This window comes from Pagrus major, chromosome 20 (genome assembly GCF_040436345.1).
Source record: "Pagrus major chromosome 20, Pma_NU_1.0".
In the NCBI taxonomy this organism is placed as follows: Eukaryota; Metazoa; Chordata; class Actinopteri; order Spariformes; family Sparidae; genus Pagrus; species Pagrus major.
In genome coordinates this window covers 18,659,339-18,680,418 of record NC_133234.1, presented here as the reverse complement: position 1 = coordinate 18,680,418, position 21,080 = coordinate 18,659,339, and the positions used below count along the sequence as shown (strand labels likewise).

General features: G+C 41.0%; 4 protein-coding genes across 5 annotated transcripts; 1 reads left to right on the top strand and 3 right to left on the bottom strand.

Moving 5' to 3' along the window:
- Nucleotides 1-177: 177 nt before the first annotated feature.
- On the bottom strand, nt 178-4,541 carry acadsb (acyl-CoA dehydrogenase short/branched chain). The gene is made up of 11 exons (XM_073490318.1): nt 4,491-4,541; nt 4,017-4,179; nt 3,822-3,922; nt 3,532-3,738; nt 3,162-3,332; nt 2,952-3,077; nt 2,785-2,877; nt 2,585-2,674; nt 2,335-2,472; nt 1,568-1,667; nt 178-1,174 (listed from the first exon to the last, which is right to left on the bottom strand). The coding sequence occupies exons 1-11, from the start codon at nt 4,521-4,523 to the stop codon at nt 1,098-1,100; spliced, it is 1,299 nt and encodes a 432-aa protein (XP_073346419.1). The 5' UTR covers nt 4,524-4,541; the 3' UTR covers nt 178-1,097.
- A 268-nt stretch (nt 4,542-4,809) lies between these two features.
- LOC141016004 (zinc finger protein Pegasus-like) lies at nt 4,810-9,232 on the top strand. 2 transcript variants are annotated; one of them, XR_012180572.1, is made up of 5 exons: nt 4,810-4,930; nt 5,156-5,311; nt 5,400-5,588; nt 6,269-7,478; nt 7,577-9,232. XR_012180572.1 is itself a non-coding variant. In XM_073490236.1 (4 exons), the coding sequence occupies exons 2-4, from the start codon at nt 5,176-5,178 to the stop codon at nt 7,165-7,167; spliced, it is 1,224 nt and encodes a 407-aa protein (XP_073346337.1). In that variant the 5' UTR covers nt 4,811-4,930; nt 5,156-5,175; the 3' UTR covers nt 7,168-9,090. The 2 variants fall into 2 exon arrangements, 1 of the variants encoding a protein (XP_073346337.1); XM_073490236.1 differs by having other exon boundaries at nt 4,811-4,930; nt 6,269-9,090.
- Nucleotides 9,084-11,303, bottom strand: LOC141016005 (L-seryl-tRNA(Sec) kinase). Its single transcript, XM_073490237.1, has 6 exons — nt 11,009-11,303; nt 10,474-10,729; nt 9,933-10,134; nt 9,762-9,837; nt 9,572-9,665; nt 9,084-9,472 (listed from the first exon to the last, which is right to left on the bottom strand). The coding sequence occupies exons 1-6, from the start codon at nt 11,225-11,227 to the stop codon at nt 9,258-9,260; spliced, it is 1,062 nt and encodes a 353-aa protein (XP_073346338.1). The 5' UTR covers nt 11,228-11,303; the 3' UTR covers nt 9,084-9,257.
- Nucleotides 11,304-11,816: 513 nt separating this feature from the next.
- adam9b (ADAM metallopeptidase domain 9b) lies at nt 11,817-20,896 on the bottom strand. The gene is made up of 21 exons (XM_073489707.1): nt 20,757-20,896; nt 20,420-20,520; nt 20,256-20,335; nt 20,097-20,175; nt 19,933-20,009; nt 19,146-19,341; nt 18,962-19,024; nt 18,695-18,766; nt 18,410-18,579; nt 18,222-18,312; nt 16,637-16,767; nt 15,814-15,985; nt 15,195-15,384; nt 14,864-14,972; nt 14,034-14,214; nt 13,809-13,895; nt 13,618-13,723; nt 12,800-12,941; nt 12,588-12,675; nt 12,422-12,459; nt 11,817-12,296 (listed from the first exon to the last, which is right to left on the bottom strand). The coding sequence occupies exons 1-21, from the start codon at nt 20,821-20,823 to the stop codon at nt 12,170-12,172; spliced, it is 2,367 nt and encodes a 788-aa protein (XP_073345808.1). The 5' UTR covers nt 20,824-20,896; the 3' UTR covers nt 11,817-12,169.
- Between the last annotated feature and the right edge of the window lie 184 nt (nt 20,897-21,080).

Sequence of the window (21,080 nt, the reverse complement as noted above, 5' to 3'; positions counted from 1 at the left end):
AGGCAGCCTCTTCTCATCTGAAGCGCCGGCATAATTAAATTGATATAAAATATCATTAGAGGTGACAGGCTGTTAAAAGACACAGTAATTGACTGCTGCTCAGTGCTGCTGTCCCACTGGAGAATGCTGCCATCTAGTGACAGAAGTTGGTACTAAACTACAAACACGAGAAAGAGGGATGGTTGACTGCACCACAGCATACATTTATTGATATTGCCAAAGTTATTGACAGATCACTCTTTACAGATAATTTCTTTACATGATGTAAAATCACTTCCTCATTTTCCCAACAAGGAACTGTACAGTATTTATGGATTATGAGTGTTACAGAGTATCCTGCAAAGAAAATCTCAGTCAAAGCAGACCTTCTGAAGGCACTGAAACATTCAAAGAGAATCCCAATCAATACGTTAAAATAATTATCTTTATGTTATTCTGTCATTATGCATCACCATATCTCATTCAGCAGAAGGAGAGATAAGAGCTCCACATATTAAATTCTTATTCCTAGACTTTAACAAGGTCTGAAAAACAAAAAAACAAAACAATAATACACCAGATCAACTTTAACTCTACAGCTAGGGAAATGTAACCACATCAGTAACATTAGTAGTGGGGACTACTTAAAGGTGCAGTATGTAAGAATTTTAGTTGAAAACATCCCAAAATTACCTCATTTTAATATCAACAGAATGAAGGAAACAGAACAGAACAGTTTGACATCATTACAAAGTAAGCATGCTAACCAGCTAGCCCTAGCCTGTCCCGTTCAGAATGTAATGTGCTAGCAGTATAAGCAACAACAATTCCTCCGGACCACCAGCTGCAGAACAGAGCTAACTAGCTAACGGTATCTACATTTCCCAGCAGTTGGCGCTCTTCTGTTGATATGCTGTCCCGTTTGTTTTGAGAATTCATTTGACAGGATGTCAATTCTTACGTATTGCACCTTTAACAACAGTAGAAGTTGGTGAAACAGAGGACAAACATTGAAAACTGCACTGAAATTCTAGAAATATAAAAGCAAAACTACAGCAAAGTCCTTTGAGGAAAAGAAAATGGAGTGTAATCTATCAGGCTCCGGTTGTCAGACACTCTCAGTAGTCATACTCCTTATCTATGAACTTGGCCATAGTGGTTAGCTGCACATTCGTCGTGCCCTCATAGATGGTACCTGCGCACGGAGACAAAACAAAGCATTAGAAAGAATTCCTGCTCTACAAAACAAGGTCAATTTTGTCGAATTCCCCCGACATGAATCTCGGGAGACAAGAGGGCTCATTATTCAGTCAACCGGAGAACCAAAATGTTGGTGATGAAAGGAAAAGTGACATTCTGCCCTGGCAGCTTCCTTGGCTGTGTGTTGGTATAATGGCACTCTGATGGGGGGAATTCCTGCAGAGTCCGATTACAGCTGTTGCTATCAGCCCCCGCTCTCTCCACCCAGCTCTGGTCCAATCGGGAAACAGCTACACCTGACCTTCCCTCAGCCCTCATGAGTTGTGTCCTTTCCACAGCAACAATCTCACAAACAGTGCGCAAACACAAGTTGTCCAGTCATGCTCACCAATTTTACAGTCTCTGTAGTATTTCTCTATGGGGTAGTCTTTGGTGAAGCCGACTCCTCCCATCCACTCGATGCATTTAGACGTGGTTAGTGTTGCAAGCTGAGGAAGATAAAACAGAACAGATATTATAATGACTTTAAAACATTCAAAAAGTAACTAAAATTATCAACAGAATGTATAAAAACAACCAGCATGCCAACAGTTTAAGCACTAACACTCCTCTGGTAGTCTGGCTAGCTGCACGGCTAACCTAGCTAACAAGCTAACGGTAGCTACAGTCATGGATGCTTAAACAGAATACAGTCAGCAGCAGTTAGCAGGTGCTATGGTTATGTGCTGTCCCTATTTGTTGGGAGTGTGAATTCAAGGTGGCCAATTCTTACATACTGTAACTTTAATTCAACCACTAAGAGGCTTCTCTGAGACTGAAAATATCATTTTTACAGGAGTTTCCTGGCAAACACAACAGCTCCACAGAGAATAAATAACATAGATTTTACAAAATATTTCAAATATCTAACACAGACCTATAAATTAGAAGGATTACGAAGAGAGAAATGAAGTTTGAACACAAATAAAACCAGAGAAATAACCTAGAATTATGGTTAAATGGAGAAAAATCCTTAAAAATACATGCATTTAATGTATGAAAACAAAAAAATAATAAACCCTGAGGATCATACATATAATAGAAATACACAAAGTACTTCCAAAGTTCCATCAAAACCTTGAGCCTGAACTGTAGTCAGCTAATGAAGAATCTCACCTCTGCAGTGAAGTATTTAGCCATGCAGGCCTCTTTTATAAAAGGTCTCCCAGCTTCCTTTAGACGAGCGGCGTTGTAAGTCAGCAGCCGAGCGGCTTCAATCTGTGTTGCTACGTGGGCTATTTGGTGCTGCATGCCCTGGAACACAAAGCAAAACCATAACAACATCAATGAACACACCGGCCTCCAGAATAATAATGTGAATAATCACAAACATGTAAACTGAAGGGAAAGGATTTCAGCTCTCTACCTGGAAGTCGAAGATTCGTTTTCCAAACTGCACCCTCTGTCTGGTGTAAGGAATGGTGTTGTCGAAGCAACCCTGTGCCAGCCCAAGCATCTGAAACACACACAAACAAAGTTAGCACACGCAACTTTCCCATTTTACACTTTGTATAACTGAAAAAAGTACTTTTCGCTTGTTTTAAAAGATTTAAATTTAAAATTCACCTGAGCAGCGATTCCAATCCTGCCTTCGTTCAACATTCCGATGGCATACTTGTACCCATGACCGATCTGTCCCAAAATGTTCTTCTCTGGTACCTAAAACAGATAGCAGAAAGTTAGGAAAAGTCAAAGTATGGAGTTGTTTCACAGGACAAGGTGTTTAAAAGTACCTTGACATTGTCCAAGTTGAGCGGGCAGGTGGAGGACGCACGCAGGCCGAGCTTGTTCTCCTTTTTGCAAATCTCAAGACCCTCGGTGTCTCTGTCCACGATGAAGCAGGTGATGCCTCTGTATCCCTGCCAAGTAAATAAGTAAGATGTGGATCTGTTTTTATAAGCTGGAAACAGGTAACAACAATAGATAGATGAACGGTGACTCACGGCAGATGGGTCCACATTGGCCATCACCAAGAAAACGCCTGCATGCTCCGCGTTGCTGATCCACATCTTGGACCCATTGATGATGTAATAATCTTTTTGTTTTTCGGCACGCGTCTTCAGAGAAAAGGCATCACTCCCCGACTCTGCTTCAGAGAGGCAGAAGCTTCCAATCTGGGTGACAAGAGTGCAGGAAAACATTACAGCAAATACAGCGGAGAATATTCACAGCCAGACAAGACATCTACAGTAGTACAAGTGTTCGGATCAACAACATATTTCTGTCATGGCTGTCTTCATCTTCAGATTACAGTAAAGAAAAGTACAATTCGATCTGCGCCACGATAGAAAGACAGAATGTCAGATTGCTCACCATGTCTGTTGACAGCCGGCTGAGGTACTGCTCTTTCTGAGCTGGTGTGCCCAGTTTGGCAAACAGTGTGTTGATCAGTGTGTTCTGGATGTCACAGAGCACGGCCACAGACGGGTCCACCTTCGCCAGCTCCTCAATGACCAGGATGGAGGAGAAGAATGTGGAGCCAGTGCCGTTGTACTCTGGGTCAATCTCAATACCCATGAGCTGAAAACATGATATATCAGAGTCAGTGAATAGAAAAGAAACCCTGACACAACTGTAATGAGACAATTCAATGAATCACATACACCCTGTTCAAAGAGGGATTTGATCACTTCCTCATCCATGGCAGAATTTTCATCCATCTTCGACACAAACGGAGCAATTCGCTCCTGTGCATATTTTTTCACTGTCAAACAACAAGACAGATGTTTAGTGATTGAGGACTGTCTGCCTCCAGCTGTCACAGCAATAGGGCACATGTTAGCAGAGTCCCAGCTCACCGGCTTCCCTCATCATGCCCTCCTCCTCTGAGTATGTTTGAAGGGGAGGAAAGGAGGTCATCCCAGCTGCCTGGTCTGAAGACATGTCTGGAGCAGGTCTGTTGGACATGCTCCTCCATCCAGCGTGGCATGTCCCCCATGGTCGAGAGATCTGTCTGCAAGTCTGAGAGCAATAGAGTCAGCAGTGAGAATGTTTAAGTGCACGGTTGGGTGAAAGCACTGTTTGAATAGGAGTGCTAGGCTGTCACCACCAATGTTAAATTAATGCATTTTCTTTTAGAGATCAGCAGCAGTCTCATTTGTTCTCTCAAGCTAGGGTTAGCCCCTCTGTTAGCTAGTAACGTCACATTAGCAAGGACCAGCTAGGTTACGTAACTCAAGGATAAATAATCGATACGGTGGGAAATACATTAAAATCAGTGCAGACACCCAGCAAATGTAAATAATCATGACTTAATTGTAATTCAGACTCACCTTTGAGAAAACCCTGACCAACGGGGCAGCCATGATTTGTTACAAAATGTTTACATGTGATGCTACCTTCAGGTACCTCTTGTACGAGTCGGACACTTGAGTTTTATGGGTGTTTATCAGCGTTAATGATAAAACTATTGTGTGAGCACAAATCACATTCAAGCTATGAACTATGAACTAGCACCATTGGTCTTATTGGAAACCTGGATGACGTTAAAAACTCTTCACTTATCTGAGAAGCAGAATGAGTTCTGCGAAATAGTTTGTTTTTACCGACAGCACACAAAGGCAGCAGTTGCGTTTACTGTTGCACGGAACGCAGATGTATCGGACATAACGGAAGCGTTCACTTGGTAACAATTCTAGCCGCTAATTTATCCCCAAGGCCCAATTTTCACCCTTCTCCCCGCTTAGTGATAACAATAGTTAGCCGCTGAAAGGTAAGATATTATCTCTTTTGAGAATTATGTTGAATAATCGGTGTTAAGAACAATGATAATGGCTGTAAGAGTCGTGCTAGCTAGGCGTCGTTAGCATTGTTGCATAGCTATGAGCTAACCATTTAGACGTTTTGGACGCTACGTAAGCTACTGTAGGTCATCTGTAGTTGTGTGTGAAAGCAGAGATGTCACACATCTACTCATTTTTTTTCTGGATATTTCCAGGCTGAGCACAGAAGAGGGAAATGGAGGAGATAAAGACCGAGCCGGTGGATTTTGTGAGGGAATTTCAAGAATACCTGACACAGCAAACCCAGCACGTCAACATGATCTCAGGCTCTGTGTGCGGAGAGAAGGAGTCAGGGGAGCATTTTCAAACCGGTGGGAATGGAGTATTTTGAACAAAAACATCCCATACATTTATTAAATAAAGAGTGAAAAATTAAAACGATTGTGCGTTTGGTTTCAGATGCCCCCAGGAGTGAGCAGAATGGTCTGGACCCTCCGGCTGTGGAGGTGAGCCTGCCGGTGGAGGAGGGGTCGGATGTACAGATGGACGGCCTGGAGAGGACCTGTGATGGAAAGTACAAGTGCAGCTACTGCAGCTATGCCAACAAGGGCATGGCTCGTTTAATAGAGCACATCCGCATCCACACAGGTCAGTATTTCAGCCGCATCCATCCACCAAAGCGACACCATGCAAGTACTCCATTCACACTGCTGAATGACTGCATCTCTCAAGGTGGGGCCTATTAGGGCAGTTCCCTGTGAATACCTGCAAAATAAAACATTTGTAAAGTGTACCATTTCTCACTGGAAATGTTCCCAGTCAACTGCTGTATTATAAATATACCATTAATCAGGTATAAATGGCAGTTTTCTCCTGCAAGGTGTTGACAGTGATACCTTGGGTCCCTTCCATACCCTGCAATATGTGACTTGAATTTAAGAGTACACAACCACGTTTGGAAATCACCGTTATAAGTCACATCTCATTTGAGAAGCATTCTAGCTGCGGTTAATTATTGTCTCTTCAACAATACAAAGTAATTGGTAGGTCACATTTATGTCATAATGTTTTGAAATGCTGGAGGATATCTCTTGAAAATGACCGTTCCTAGTTAGATTTACAGTAATGTGTTGACTTACATTCACTAGACAGTTAATAATGAAATACTGGAAGAGAGCTTCTTCTTTTATCTCTTTTTTTCTTATGTTTTCTTTTGATCAGCTGCAGCTCCACTCACACCTCGCCTCTGTTTACTCTTTTACAGTAAAGTATGCTGAGTAATATCAACATTATAACTGCAATTATGTCCTCTCCTGATCATCCCCCAGGAGAAAAGCCTCACCGCTGCCAGCTGTGCCCGTTCGCCTCAGCGTATGAGCGCCACTTGGAAGCCCACATGCGCTCCCACACAGGAGAGAAGCCATACAAGTGTGACCTCTGCACCTTCCGCTGTAGCGACCGCAGCAACCTGTCGCACCACCGCCGCCGCCGCCACAAGCTAGTGCCCACGAGGGTCGTCCGCTCTCCGTTCTCCGCCAAGAGGATGTTGGGCTCCCTGCAGAAGAGGACAGGCTCGCTGGGCTACGGCAGGCGGCTGCTCATCAACTTCAACCCTCCCTCTGTGGGATCGCAAAAACCAGATTATCTGAATGATTTCTCTCACAAGATGCACCACCATTTGAACAGAGATGAGAACAGCAGTCACAACAGAGGGGCTAATGGTTTGACTTTTAACAACCCGCTGGACCAGCTGTCCACACTTGCTGGCCAGTTGGCTGACCTTCACCCCGAGTCTCAGACCCCTGCATCCCCAGACAGAGACTCCTTCACAGACGAGAAGCCCATCCTCATCCAGCAGGTCTCTAGTGAACACGCTGCAGTGTGTTCAAACGGAGTGCAGACTTCACCACATAGAAGAGAGTCCCCACTATCAGGCCACAGGACATGCAGTCCTGTTCCCGGCCTCGGCTTTGAGAACAACACTTTTACTGCGAGTGTCTGCAACAGCCAGCCGAGCACGCCCGCCCCGGCCCTGACCGCACCGGACCAACAGCTCTTACATAAATGCCAGCATTGTGACATTCAGTTTTTGGATAATATCCTCTACACCATTCACATGGGCTGCCATGGCTACGAACATCCATTCCAGTGCAACGTCTGTGGTCACATGTGCGTAGACAGATATGACTTTGCGTGCCATTTTGCCCGCGGACAACATAAAAAGTGATTCTGTGCTAATATGGACAGCATCAGCATCTACGCGTGACATAATGACACAGACTTAAGTTTTATACTTTTGTTATAAACAGTTTGCTAGTCTTTTTCAGCCTTTTTCATTTTATACACACTAACTGCACAATGATGTTGCCTTACTGCTTCAGTTCAAAGGGTGGAAAAAACAGGAACACCTTGCAAAACAACAACACTACAGTAAAAATACGGCTGTGCTGAATAGTTCAGAGCTTCGTTTGAATTCTAAATCAGCACTGATTGCTGCAGGGTTTTTTTTGTTTCCTTAGCGATTCTGGAGAAAGATTGGTGAATGCCGAGTCTCATTCCCAGGTCGTCAAATACTGATGCTCACTTGGACCGAGCTACCAACTCAAAACGTTGACATTTGACGACCTGGAAATGAGACTCAACCATCAATTGTCTTTCTGCCGATTCGCTGACCCTTAAAGGGGCAGTCTGGTAGCAAACTAACAGCTTCATAATTTACACTTACATAACCGAAACAGCAAAATATCTAGTTCGGCTTACTTAGGTAAGACATAACAAAATAACTTCAAAATAACAGCTTCAGAATCATTTTGATGCTACAGTGTCTTGTAAAAGGTGAATGGTGTCTGTCTCAGCCACTCCACCTCACTATCACTTGTTTCTGCACTATGTAACTTCAGTGAGAGGGTCGAATCACAGCGTTACGTACATGCTTCAGGATACAAGTTTTCAACACATAACATTGTTATGACATAATGAGTTTTGTTTGTAGTTAGCACCTACAAATTGTTACAGACCTGGGATTTGTATTGAGTGGTGTTACACTTAGAAACTGTGGGGGTGGCACCAAATCGCACAAAATGCCAATTCCTACATAATGTTACTTCATTTGTCCAAAATGTCACTGAACCAGTAAACTTCATTAGGAATCTGATAATTTTACATTATTACCACAACAATCTTTTTCTGCATTATGTTCTGTAAAAAGAAAGAAAGTTTACATATAGCCACATATCGGACAACATATATGCCGATACTGATATATCGACCAATATCAGCTGATTTTGTTTGAGGATGTTTACGTTTTTTGTGGGAGTGATGATGACGTCATAAAATAAGACAACAGACATTTGAAGCTGCATTTAAACACCTTCAATATAAGCTTTGAATGTTAAAAAAAGACATTTGGTACAGCCCTAGTAAAAACAAGGGGCCATGTCAGTCAGTATTAGTTGGGGAATTGTAACCACGATCCTCATTTCACTCAGCTCCTACTGTAAATCACTAATCACAGGCAGCTAAATGTATGACAATATCAGTAAAATATCCATTAACAGTATTTAACATGGAACAATATGAGCTGTTTAAACTGTCTGTTTTAACGTTCTATATAATGCTTGTCTAAATATACACCGAAGTTTAAATCTCCACTGAATCAGCTGGACACACTTGAAGCTGAAGTGAGATGTTCAAAGACTCAAAGCTTAATTGGCTAATTTTCTGTTCAAAACAAGTCTGTGTCCACCAGCCAGACTCATTATAATCCTGCTCGCTGTTCTGATATTTATTTATGCATCACTTCATAGACTTTCAAACAGTAATATTTTAGATAGATTTCAGTTTGTTTATTTCCTTTTTTGTTACTAATTTATTCCCTTGAAGCAATTTTCTACCAATATGTAGAGTAGTTTTGTGGTACTGGACGTACCGATTTTTAGCACATCTTATTTCACTACGGCCACTTATTTGTCTCGTAGCAGATTTTGACATCTTTGTAAATCTTGGTCTAAAGTGAATTGTTCAATTGGTTAACTTGTTTGTATCTCTTTATCTCATCATGGACAGAAAGTAAGCAAGCACAGACCATGTAGGTGACCACTAGTGTATCACTGGAACTTGAGTTTAAATAAATTTTAAGGAAAGTTTGTCTTTTAAAAAAATATTTATTTCAGGTGAATAGAAAAAAAACTTATAGTATAAATACATACTAATTTTCTTTGTCTGACTTCATGCCACAATGGTCCACAATCTGAAGAGTAAGTGACTGAACTGATGCAATTAAATTTGCCTTTGTAAAACTTAAAGAGAAGACTCAAGTCATTTATTTTCATTCATGATTCTCAACAGGATTTCCTTTCTCTCACGATCGAAAACGTCCACTGCTCTTTTCACCACACGTTCGACGTCGACGTCCTCTTCTTGAGTGAACGAGGCTTCCTGAAGCAGCTGTCTCCGCAGGGTTTGAAGAAATGTTGCTTTGGATCTGTTCAGCGCAGCAGCCAAACACCTCATGTGCTCAGGGGGTACTTGATCTTATTAAGTTAAAGACACAAAATGATTATTACACTGGGCTGTAAGTGATAAATGAGCAAAACGTGAAATGTGTTGTGTTAATGAAGCTCAGGACTGACCTCTGGCTGTTGTCATGGCTTCAGAGATGAGCCGTCGACACGCCTGGTCAGCCTGGTGAACAACACTAGTGGCACATTTCAGGCGGTCTGCCTCCTGCAACAGACCACAACCCAAATAAATTCACCAGTTTTGCAGCTGCATACTTCAAATCCACTTTCAACAGATTTAACTGGAACGACGCTGACTCACCATTTGTTCAGCGTTGTCCTCAATCGGGCTGAGAGGGTTGCTCAGTGCAGAGGAGATCAACTTCATCACCTTCTGGCTGAGGAGGAGCCGTACAGGAAGAGAAACAAGCCTGATTTCATGCACATGAACTTTAGTAGTAAGTGTTACTAACTGTTAATTCAGCTGTCTTACATGTCACATCTGGACAAATTGTCTGTGGTGTTGAGTGAAATGCTGTTCGTCTCCCACGAGTTCTTCTGAGGGTTTGGAGGCTCCAAACGCTTCACCATCTCCACTATCACCTCAGTGGGAATCGGTTCAGACCTGCTCTGGTTTCTGCTGATGCAGGACTCCAGATCACACTGCAGATACACCTGGCAGAAACCCAGCGAATCTGAACAGACAACAGGCAAATTAATTCAACCAAAGGGACACAATTTGAAAGGCATTTGAGTGATTTTCATGCAAGCAGCCACCAATATCATAGACTTATCATAAATATTTTTTATTGTAAACATTTAATTACGATCTAATTAGTAAGTTATGTTGCAAGACAATGGTTGTAAACCCACTGGTGCATTCAGGTGCTTGCAGAAAGTTCAGATCTTTCCAGAAACAATGGTTTTGATAGGTTTCAGTTATTAAAATCTATACTGTAGGCAGATATCTAAAATATACAGCATTTGTACTTATAGGCTAATGGATAATTATTTATGAACAATGCATTGCTTACACTTTCTTGCAAGTTGGTACACTTCATATCTCATGCTTGGATAGTAGAAGTTGTCATCCAGTAGAAAGAGGAGCGGAGCCCGGTCAGCCTGAGAGTGATCCAAAGCTTCAGGCTGCAGTAGAGCTTGAATGCACTGTTCCCACGCAGCCCTGTTGATCTGACAGCTGTAAGGCAGCTCAGGCAAAACTTCAGGCTTCTCCAAGAACTGCTCAATGCAGTGCAAAACTGCTTGTCTGTGCAACTTCCATTCAGTTTGCTAGAAAGAGAGAGAAAAAGCCATGATTCTGACACAAAACTATGGTGTATGTTTGATAGGAGCATATAGATCAGAAACCCAGATGAGGATAATAAATATCATTAATCATTGCTCCATAAATTGTCAGAAAATAGTGAAGAAAATGTCCTACACAAGTTCCCAGAGCATAGTTTTGGATACAGTGTCATCAGATAGTACTTTTGGACAGGGGCTCGATATGACCAATCTACATCCTGAACTCCATGTAAAAATCTACCAATTTAGCTCAACTGTATTCACCATTTCTTCCATTGTGGCACCAGCCTCCACCCCTCTGGTCTGAAAAGCCTGCTCGGGGATCAGGTCATCATACGGCACCACACTGGCTCTCCATCCGTGCTCTGCAGCGGTGCTGAGGACCTTTGCGGACAGCGTGGACTTCCCCGCAGCAGGTATCCCGCAGAGGACGCACAGGCAGGCCGGAGCCCGGCCGACAGGTCCGGCCTCCTCTGCTGCCATGAGCTACCAGAGAGCCGCTTCAAAACTCACATTTTTACTTTGATTTGTGTCCATGGGTGTTTGCAGGTGACAGATAACTTCCGCATTATTCCGCGTCACAACAGAAGGAGAACACGTGACTTCCGGCTGCAATTAATTCAAAATAAAAGCCCACAGACTGTAGGGAGAAGTAGATACATGTCTTTATGGCTACTTGATGCTATGTACTAGACTGAGGCTGTCATGAGGGCTAATAGGTAGACAACAATTTATTTTAAAGGGTTGCAGTAGGCCAAGTATTCAGAAGCACTGGTTTAAGGACTGTCAGATCTAGGGTTTTGTATATTGTTTCTATTAATGGTGGTTAATATAATTTATTCTTGATTTAGGGAGAGCAGTGACACACCTAGAAGTGTCTAAACTGTCAAAAACAAGGACATTTTACTACCACATATCTTGCTTCATGTCTATTTCTGACATCTACATAGGCACCGGGCCTATGTGTGCTTCTAATGTCTTATTATTACAAGTGCCAAACAACAATAAATGCTGATAGTACAGAAGCCTCACTGCTGAAACTATCTTACAATAAAAAAGAGCTTGAAATCCATCACCTGATACATGTTTTTATTACAATTCATTAAATCAAAGTTAGTTCTTTTTAAATATTTGGAAAATGATTCACAGCAGTATAAAATATAAAAGATTTGTTGATTTTTAAAGTATTATATGTGCATGTATATCGAATGACTAATAAACACATACTTCCAAAAAATATTCACGCGTCCACCAGCCTCACCCACCACCATGTCGCTACAATCGACTGTAAAAGGTGCTGGCAACAAGTAACAGTAAGTCGATTATCATCACAGTGTTTTAAAATAGTCTCTTCATACAGTGTTGACCTGTAGTAAACTCCATACATTCACAATACAATTAAACATGTTTGGTACAAAAGGAGAATCAGACTGGTGGCTGCTTGGGCAGGATTGGTTTGGGTACCCCGGGGCCCTGCCTCGGAGCTGCTGACTGTGCAGGGGCAGCGGCTGGTGCATCCGCATTCCAGTAATCCAGTTCGCCATACCTAAAGCTGACAGACAGACATTCAGTTAAACCAGTTATACAGTTTAGCTTGTACATTTAACGCCCAAATTTATATCTGGGTGTGAGGGCAATATGTAGGCTACTGAGTGAAATTTAAAAATGAGTTCATACCCAGAGATTGGAACTGAGGTAGCTGGTGGATATCCAGCCTGGAATTAGGAGAAAAAAACAAGTTATATTCCTCTTTTGATTGATTTATGTCTTTACTTTTGTGTGACTGCATTTTCAGGTTATAAAAACTTTTCCTGGTGCAAAATCTATAATCTAAAATATGTACCGTAACAGGGGGAACCTGTGCTGGCAGCTGGGTTGTTGTCTGAACATTGCTGTTTGATTGTCCATTTGCATTTTGAGCATTACGTGACCTGTCAAAGCAAAAAACAAACAAACTCTGAAATGCAATAATCTTTTCATTAAGATTCATAAAACATTTCAACTTTAGCCTTTGACATATCCATCAGTAGACTATAAATATGAGGTGATGTTTACTTGAGACGTTTGGTGAGGCCGCCTTTCAGGCACGGGTCCAGGGTGTCTCTCCTGAAGATGTAGAGCAGCACCAGGATGAGAAGGACAAGAAGAGGAACCACTAACAGGAAGAAGATCAACAGGCCGTTCCTGAGGGAGTAGTCTGAGGTAGAAAAGGTCATGTTTGAATAAGGAGCATTACAGTATATTTAACTCCAAACACCAAACAGTCAACGTTTATTCTGAGCAGATTACCCACAATTACATCAGTGATTCTAAGTGCTGTATTGTAGGCAACTGGACGTGTTTCAGATCAAAAATGACATTTTTCCTCCGGCAAATGTTTTTTTTCAACAGGTTTAAACATACTTTACGAAGTTTAGCATGTTGTCATGTAGGTGCTGTGATCTTGTTCGTGGCTGAACTGATTTATTCCTTCCCACACATCTTCGCTTACAGTAATAAGTAAGCACAGACAGAATGACTAATATATGAGTAATATGAAGCCTGATGTAGGACGACCATAGGCCACACAAACTGGTATTAGATTACGGCATATCTAGTGACGCATTTTTTCCTAAACCTACTTTTATCAGAAAGCCTATCCTGTTTTTGCTTGCCTTGAGAATTTCTTTTATCTTATTCTTGTTTTGTTCTTTTTTAATCCGTCTTCTTGTTTTTATCTGTTTTGTTCTTTAATCTGTTGTAAACCTGATGATTTTACGACTTATCGGTTTTGTTTTGCTGCCTTTGTCAGGCACTCATGGACATAGAAAAGTGCTGTACAAATCAACAAAGAAGAAGAAGAAGAAGAAGAAGTAAAATCAATTCAAACCCACCTATCTGAGCAGGACCGCTGTCTATGCTGCCACCCATTCCTGCCCTGTCGCATCTAGGTGGGGCCCATCCATTCTCACAGTGGCAGTGCCCTTGGTCATTACATACCTTGAAAGAAACATAACAGCAAAGTCAGACAGAGTCATTGTTGGCTGGTAAATTAATAATGACAGTAAAGGAATTGCCGTATTACCCCTCGGTTGGTGCAGGTGGTCCGGGCATCACAGTCCAATTTGGGCAACAGTGCAGAGGCGTTTACACACTGAAAGTCCAGGCACGTCTAAGAGAAAAGATTTTTTACTTAATGATGCAATCAAAATGAGCCATCATTTCCACTTATGTGATAACAGTAATTTCCTGGAAGAAAGTACATCACATTTGTTCCTGGTTAGATTCCTTCTCTGTAAAGTCTGCTTACCTTTCCTTCACCACAGGGGCTTCCAGAGTTAACGTAGGCAGGATCTGTCACATCTGTGCCAAGGTTGAAGTCTGCATTAACACAAGTTGAGCCTTCAACCATTTGGATACTGACTTGGGCACCGGTAGGGATGGTGTTGAGGTCCACGTTAGTACACTGCACCTTTCCACACTTGGCGTTCCTGCAGTGTAGGTTCAAGAGAACACCGTCAGTTTCCACAGTTGTTAACGAGTGATATGTTGGAGGAAAAAAAGTTGCATCAGATCATTTTGTTTAAAATGACCTTCTTAAGTATACTGAATTGGAAGGTTTTCTACAACTGTGATAACACAAACTTCCCTTAGAGAATCCCGTAGAGGATCGTCAATATCAAGAAATATTCTTTTTACAGATGTCCCTGCATGGGTCCACTGAGCCCAGTTCTACTGAATATGCTAAATGTACCCAAAATACATCTAATAAGTGATCTGTGTGATGATTTAGGAGTTCCAATCCTGCTGCAGTTTTTGCCGGACCACTGCAATACTAACTGAGCTAACTAGCTAACAGCAGCTACAGTTAGCAACAGGTAGCGATTACTCTGGTGATGTGCTTCCCCCTATTTGTTTTGAGTGGCTGCATCCATTTTCTTGGTATAAGGTGCAATATTTTCAATGTAATAGAAAAATATTCAGATTAGATTACATGCTTTTTTAAAAAAATAATCCAATCAATTATATTACTAATTACACAAATTGTCATCTAATTTGTATTCAGTAACTGACTGCATTTCAAAGTTATCGGACTCAACCAAGTCAATGATTGAAAAAAAGAAAAAAAAGAGTACTTACGCTACAGTACATTTGATAAAGTCATTTCCGTTTCTTCCACAGTTTCCAAATAAGTTTCCCCTTGTATTAGCATGCTCAAAACAAATATCATCTGCCTTTGTTGCTGGATCTGCCAAAGAGAGATAATATCCAAGATAAAATATTAATGACAAGAGACGTGAAATCATATTGAGCCAGGTGACCACAGCCTCCTGGTAGACTTTGAACTGATGTACTAATTTATTGCCTGGATTATTCAGAGTTAGTGTTACACAAATGGATTGAAATAAATAGCTTCTAGGTCTTTAATTAGCTGCAGACGTCTTTGTATCACGCCTTATTACGCCTATACCTGGTGCAAATAGATGCCTGCACTGGAAATCATACGTCTGGCATCGGCCCTCGAAGCAGTAAGCGCCTTCACAGGGCAGGCCGTCCATGATGTAGAAGTCATTGGGACAGGAGGCATTCCTGCCATTACAGAACTCAGGAAGATCACAGGTGTCGACAGACTGTCTGCATGGTGTTCCAGAAACTAAGATCTAAAACAAAAACAATAACACACAAGTCAAATTTTTCACGTTGATTTAGTGCATTCATAAGCATCACAACTCCCTCCTTAAGCCCAACATTAAGCTAACCTGACAGTTGCTGCAGCAGCCCCCCTGAGCACAGGTAGCAAAATGTGTCTGTACACATTTGTGGTACATCAAAAAGTTTGTCTTGAAAAGAAACACAGATTGTAACCATTATAATAATCAATTTGTAAATGTCTGTTTCCGTATCGCACCGTATCACAACCTTTTCAAGACATCCTCTTCAACTCAGCCTCTACATCGTTTCTGTCTGTACTGTACCATCAGTTACATTACGGTAAATTATGTTTTCCAAAAAAATTCTTCTCCAATGCATGTCAATGGGAAGTGTTTGGTTCTCTATCTTTCCATGTGTGTGTGTGAGTTTTACTCTACCTGTGGTTTGCCACAATCACACTGCTCCCCTTCGTCCAGTCGGCCGTTGCCACATTCAGCTTTGCCAATCGCATCTGATGCGGATGGCTGGTTATTCAGACACATGCCTCCTCCACGGATGATGAGTCTCTCAAAGTCTCTTGCACTGCAGCTGCTGAAAGTAGGGGAACCACTAAAGGGTGACAGGATAATCCATTAATGGTAATATCTATTTGGACATGACATTGTTTGGTTGTCAAAATAACATTAATTAGTAGTTTTTTAAAAACATATGTAGAAAAAAATATATAAAACATGAACAAAAACAGTTATATGACTTAAGTAAGGAGCCACCAAAGTCCCAAAAGATGGTTGAAAAAAAAATCTTTTAGTACATCAAGTGCTTCGGACCAAACAATGTCAGCACAAAGTGAAGATATTGATATATTACATTAAGCTATATTGTTAAACCCTGATAGGGAGAGTAAAAAATTTTTTAAAGATTTGCTTCCTATAATAATCTCTTGATAAATGGACTGACGTGCAACTGAACTTTTCTGTACAATATAAATTGGCATCAAAACAGACTAAATCATACAGAAGCAGTAATTAAATACACCATGGGTATACTGGGGAATGAGAAAACATGAAAACAACAGAAGTTCTATTTTCTAGTTTTAATGTAACAAAGTATATTCTTATTTTCAGGGAAGGAAAACAGCATGTATAAGACACTATAGCTCCACTAAGGCACAGAATACACCATATACAGCATATTATATACAGTACATATATTTAATTTCATGTCAAAGGGTTGAGAAATATTTTGTGGAAGATGTGTTACCTAGCAGCCCCTGCCATGATGCAGGTTTCTCCTCCACAACTGCAGCCCGCACCGTCGTGATTCATGCCCAGGTTGTGGCCCATCTCATGGGCCACTATGGTGGAGACATAAGCCACACCGTTGCCACTGAACTGTCAAAACACACCCAGAACATTCAGGACTTACATTCTCAATGGTTTATATACTTTAATTTATTATCCTGAATTGGAAATGAATGTTATTGATCAATATTATCAAAAAAAACCTAAAAGGAGCTTTGGCTACAGATGAATCCTCCATCAAAGAAAAGCAGTGTTATGTCACAGTAAAAGAGAGCATTTCACTTGATTCATTAAGTGTATTGACAGTTGAAAGAGATCTGGCATGAAAGGATCATTCAAGTGTCGCTAATTGTATATGCGTTGCATAAAGAAAAGGGGCAGAAAATGTTCAATTATATTATTTGAAGGGATTTTGTACCCAGGGGTAATATTTTCAGTTCATCAGGAAGTAAAATGTACGGAAGCCCTAAAGAGCCATGCATTCATACATTTTATTTCCTCCGTTTTCCCGTGATAACGAGTTAATTTCACTTGTTTCCTCGATATCTCGAGTTATTATCTCGAAATAACAACTGCCGTTTTCCCGAGATAACGGGATAATTTTCTCGAGATCTTGAGAAAACAAAACGATAGTGTAGTATATTAAATCATTGCAGGAAACATCATTCAGTGTAGCAATGTCAGAGGAGCAGGAGCGTATCGATCACCACGTCACATATCTTTTCAATCAAGGCCTGACACAGGCTGAAATAGCATTATGCCTTGCTATTACAGATAATATACACATTAGTGTGCGTAATCTAAAAAGACGGTTAGCAAGGCTTCAGCTATATCGGCGGCGCAATCTAAGTGAGCCTGATGTCGTCGTTAACTACATAGCTGGCCAGCTACGAGGTCCCTGGCTCCATAATCTCAGGCCTATCATATCACAGTCATTATCTTGAGATCTCAAATTAATTATATCGTTATCTCGGGAAAACAAAGTTTCGTTATCTCGAGATCTCGAGAAAATTATCTTGTTATCTCGGGAAAACGGCAGTTGTTATTTCGAGATAATAACTCGAGATCTCAAGAATACAAATGAAATTAACTCGTTATCACAGGAAAACGGAGGAAATAAAATGTATGAATGCATGGCCCTTTAGGGCTTCCGTAAAAAAGATTCATTTGTGACATTTAAAAATTCTAAAATATCAATATTTCATCTTTTTTTACATAAATTCCCAAGCCAACATAGAAAAAAAAGCTATATTTCTTTACAGTGTGACTTTAAAGGAAATTTAAACACCATGTTACATCACAATGCAAAAAAATGTCAGGAACCTAATAAGTCAAACAAAGTTGCCTTGTCATGCAGCTTCTTAAAACTGTGTTCAAGTCTAACCTGTTTAACTACTGCGTTATTTATAGCCTTTGAGAATGAGCTGCATTTACAGAACCTCCCATGAATAATGGAGGCAGTATCAGATTCTGCACAAAAGCTCAAGCTGCCAAAGCACCATGGTGTCAGCTGGTGTTAGAAGTTAAAAGGGAGTTGAACTGACCACGTTGATTCCTCCAGAGGTTGTTGTGGAGCAGACCGTTCCGACAAAGGCCATACCTAACACACCACCACCGTATGCCCCTGACCGACCCCTGAGAAACAATTGCACCAAGAGAAATTTTACAAATTTGCCAAAATATTCAGTTCACTCTCATGAGATGACTCAATTAAAGAACACACATTACTTACACAAGAAGTTGACCAATGTCATGCCTGTGTCTTGGTAACAGAGTATTCTTCCTCCACTTAACGAACCTCCCCAACACGTCTCCTGCATTGCCCTCCACACTAAAGGGATTACTATCCTTAAAAATCTCCAGGCCCGTCAGCACTACGCGGATATTAAGCTGCTTGTAATACTGGAATAGAACAGAAAATAAAAAACAAAAGATTATGAAGCATAGCCCTAAGACAAAACACCAGAATCAATTTAAACTAGGCATCAGTTCCTCTACCAACAACTGAAAATCTCACCCCATCCAGTAGATTAGCCATATCCACCACTTCCTCTCGTATCGCCGTCTCATTTTGTGACCTAAAATCGTACTATAAAAACAATTAACACAATAATCAAACATTACTTCTTAATACATATGGTACATCACAGGAAAAGCACTGCAACGCTAGAAAGAAAAAGCACATTCCTTACTTACTATTTCATACAATGAGTTTGATTTAAGTGCTCATCTAGTCACTCTCACTTAAATACGAGCGAATTCATAAACAGATTAACTCACTCACCCTGAGCTTGTCGACTACCAGCACCAACTCCACATATCTGGTTTGAGGTAAATTGCGCTTCCTCTGTTGAAATAACAAACAGTAAAGAAGGGAGAGCAATCATTTAGAACGTCAGCCACGATCCATTTTAAAACCTGTTCACACTATAAACACAAGTTCATGCGAAAGCAGTGATCATCCTGACCCGCAGCAGAGAAGTGAGTGACTGGCTAGGCTCAAAGGGTTCATGGCTTTGCGTTGATGATGCAGCCTCATCGACGACCCCACAGGTGACGGGGTCAGACTGGACGTCCTTTAATAGGTACAGAAGGTGCTCGTTGGTGGAAGACTGTGGCACAGGATCAAGCCCATAGGTCTCATTTCCTAGGATGATCACACCCCTACAGAGAAGAATGCATGACGCTACACAATTAGAGAAATTCGTCCAGTCAATACTAAATCCAGGGTGTGAAATGCAAATGCACTTACTGAGGAACAGAAGTACACAGATCGAGCGTAAACGCAACACATTTTCTATATTAAATGGGCTAAAATATGTTTGATGGGACGGAAAATTGCTTTAATTTGTGACTCTACTTGTGTTTTAGTAAAATGGCTGACATCAGTGTCACATACTGATATACAGTTATATAACGATATGGCAAATGTATGCAAAATCACAACATTAAGGGCCTTAATTACTATATTCATATATTGGTGTTTGGGGGGTATCTATTTTAGCACTTTCAAATACATTAAAAAGTGGAACACTCAAATGTAATACAAGCATTACATAGGTTATATCACTGACAAGATTTAGAAGAAGATCTTAGAAAATGATGAAAAGTGACTTCCTCTATGGCATAACCGCCAGCTTGTGATTCACTGAAATCTTTCGAAACAATCCCGTAAATCGTTATCATCACATGGTTCCAATGAAAGTTCAAATCACTAAAAGGAGGAAGTGGGAAAAACAAGAGAGATCATCAAACCTGAGGCCAGAGCATGTGCTGAGCGCTACCAATGAATCCTCATAACCCTCCACCACTCCGTGGTAATAGCAATGGACCTGGGAGAAGAAAAGTAAAAACCGGTTCAAGGGTTGATGTTTACACCATCCTAACTAACCAGAATGACTGAGTGTCAGCTTACGTACATGTGGTTTTGGGTATGATGATGTGTGGTTACCAGTGGCATCACGCGAATACTGAACAAAGTTTGGGTGTAAAAAATCTCTGAAAAAAAGAGAAAAAAATACATGTGATAATTCATCTGAAGCATTTAAAAGGACTTGCAGTCATGTCTCTGTGGGTACCTGTTCTTTTGTAGATGAAGGACGTGCTTTGCGTTGTTTATGTTGAGTGCATAGGATATTGACTCCTCATCTCCATGTTTCTGAATTAAACAAGAAAGTATCCTTAAATGTTGTCATATTATAATATAAGTTAAAAAAGATAATATAATCAGGGGTTTACCTACCTCTTCTGACTGTCTGTCGGTGCTCCTTGTCCATCTGTGAACCACTTGAGGATTCACAATGGAGTACTTGGAGAGTTTAAATGAAAGCCCATGGGAAACGTCTGAAATACAGGTGAACACACAGGGAAAGTATTGTTAAGGCATTCTGGGAGTAACTGATGCCATAAACTCCCTCTAAAACAAACAATCAAAGACCAAAAGCAGACTTGATGGTTAAAAAAAACCCCTCTCATAATGTGAAATCATAGTTATTGGGGGGTATAATACAAAAACAAACTCTTTTTTCCTGCTCCATCGACAGACTACACAACAGGTAACCGGATCAGCCGTGCCTCACCTTGGTTGTCAATCCCAGAAACGTAACACAGCAAGAAAACAGCGACAAGGATGTATATTCTGAGCATGATCCTGGTTATAGTGTCTGGATTATGTCCCCATTAAGGTTAGGGTATATCTGACATTAATGAACTCAAGGTCCGTGCCTGCTTCCTCCTGCTGCTGCTGCCCAGGTGCGTCATGGTGGGTGTGGCTAACTAACTGGTGAGCGTTAGAGCCTAAAGACAACAAACTGAAATTGAGGAGTGGCAAGTCAATATTTGCATTGGTATCTACCAGACAGTTAATCTTTACTAAAGGTTAAGGTGTAACTTGCTAGTTATGG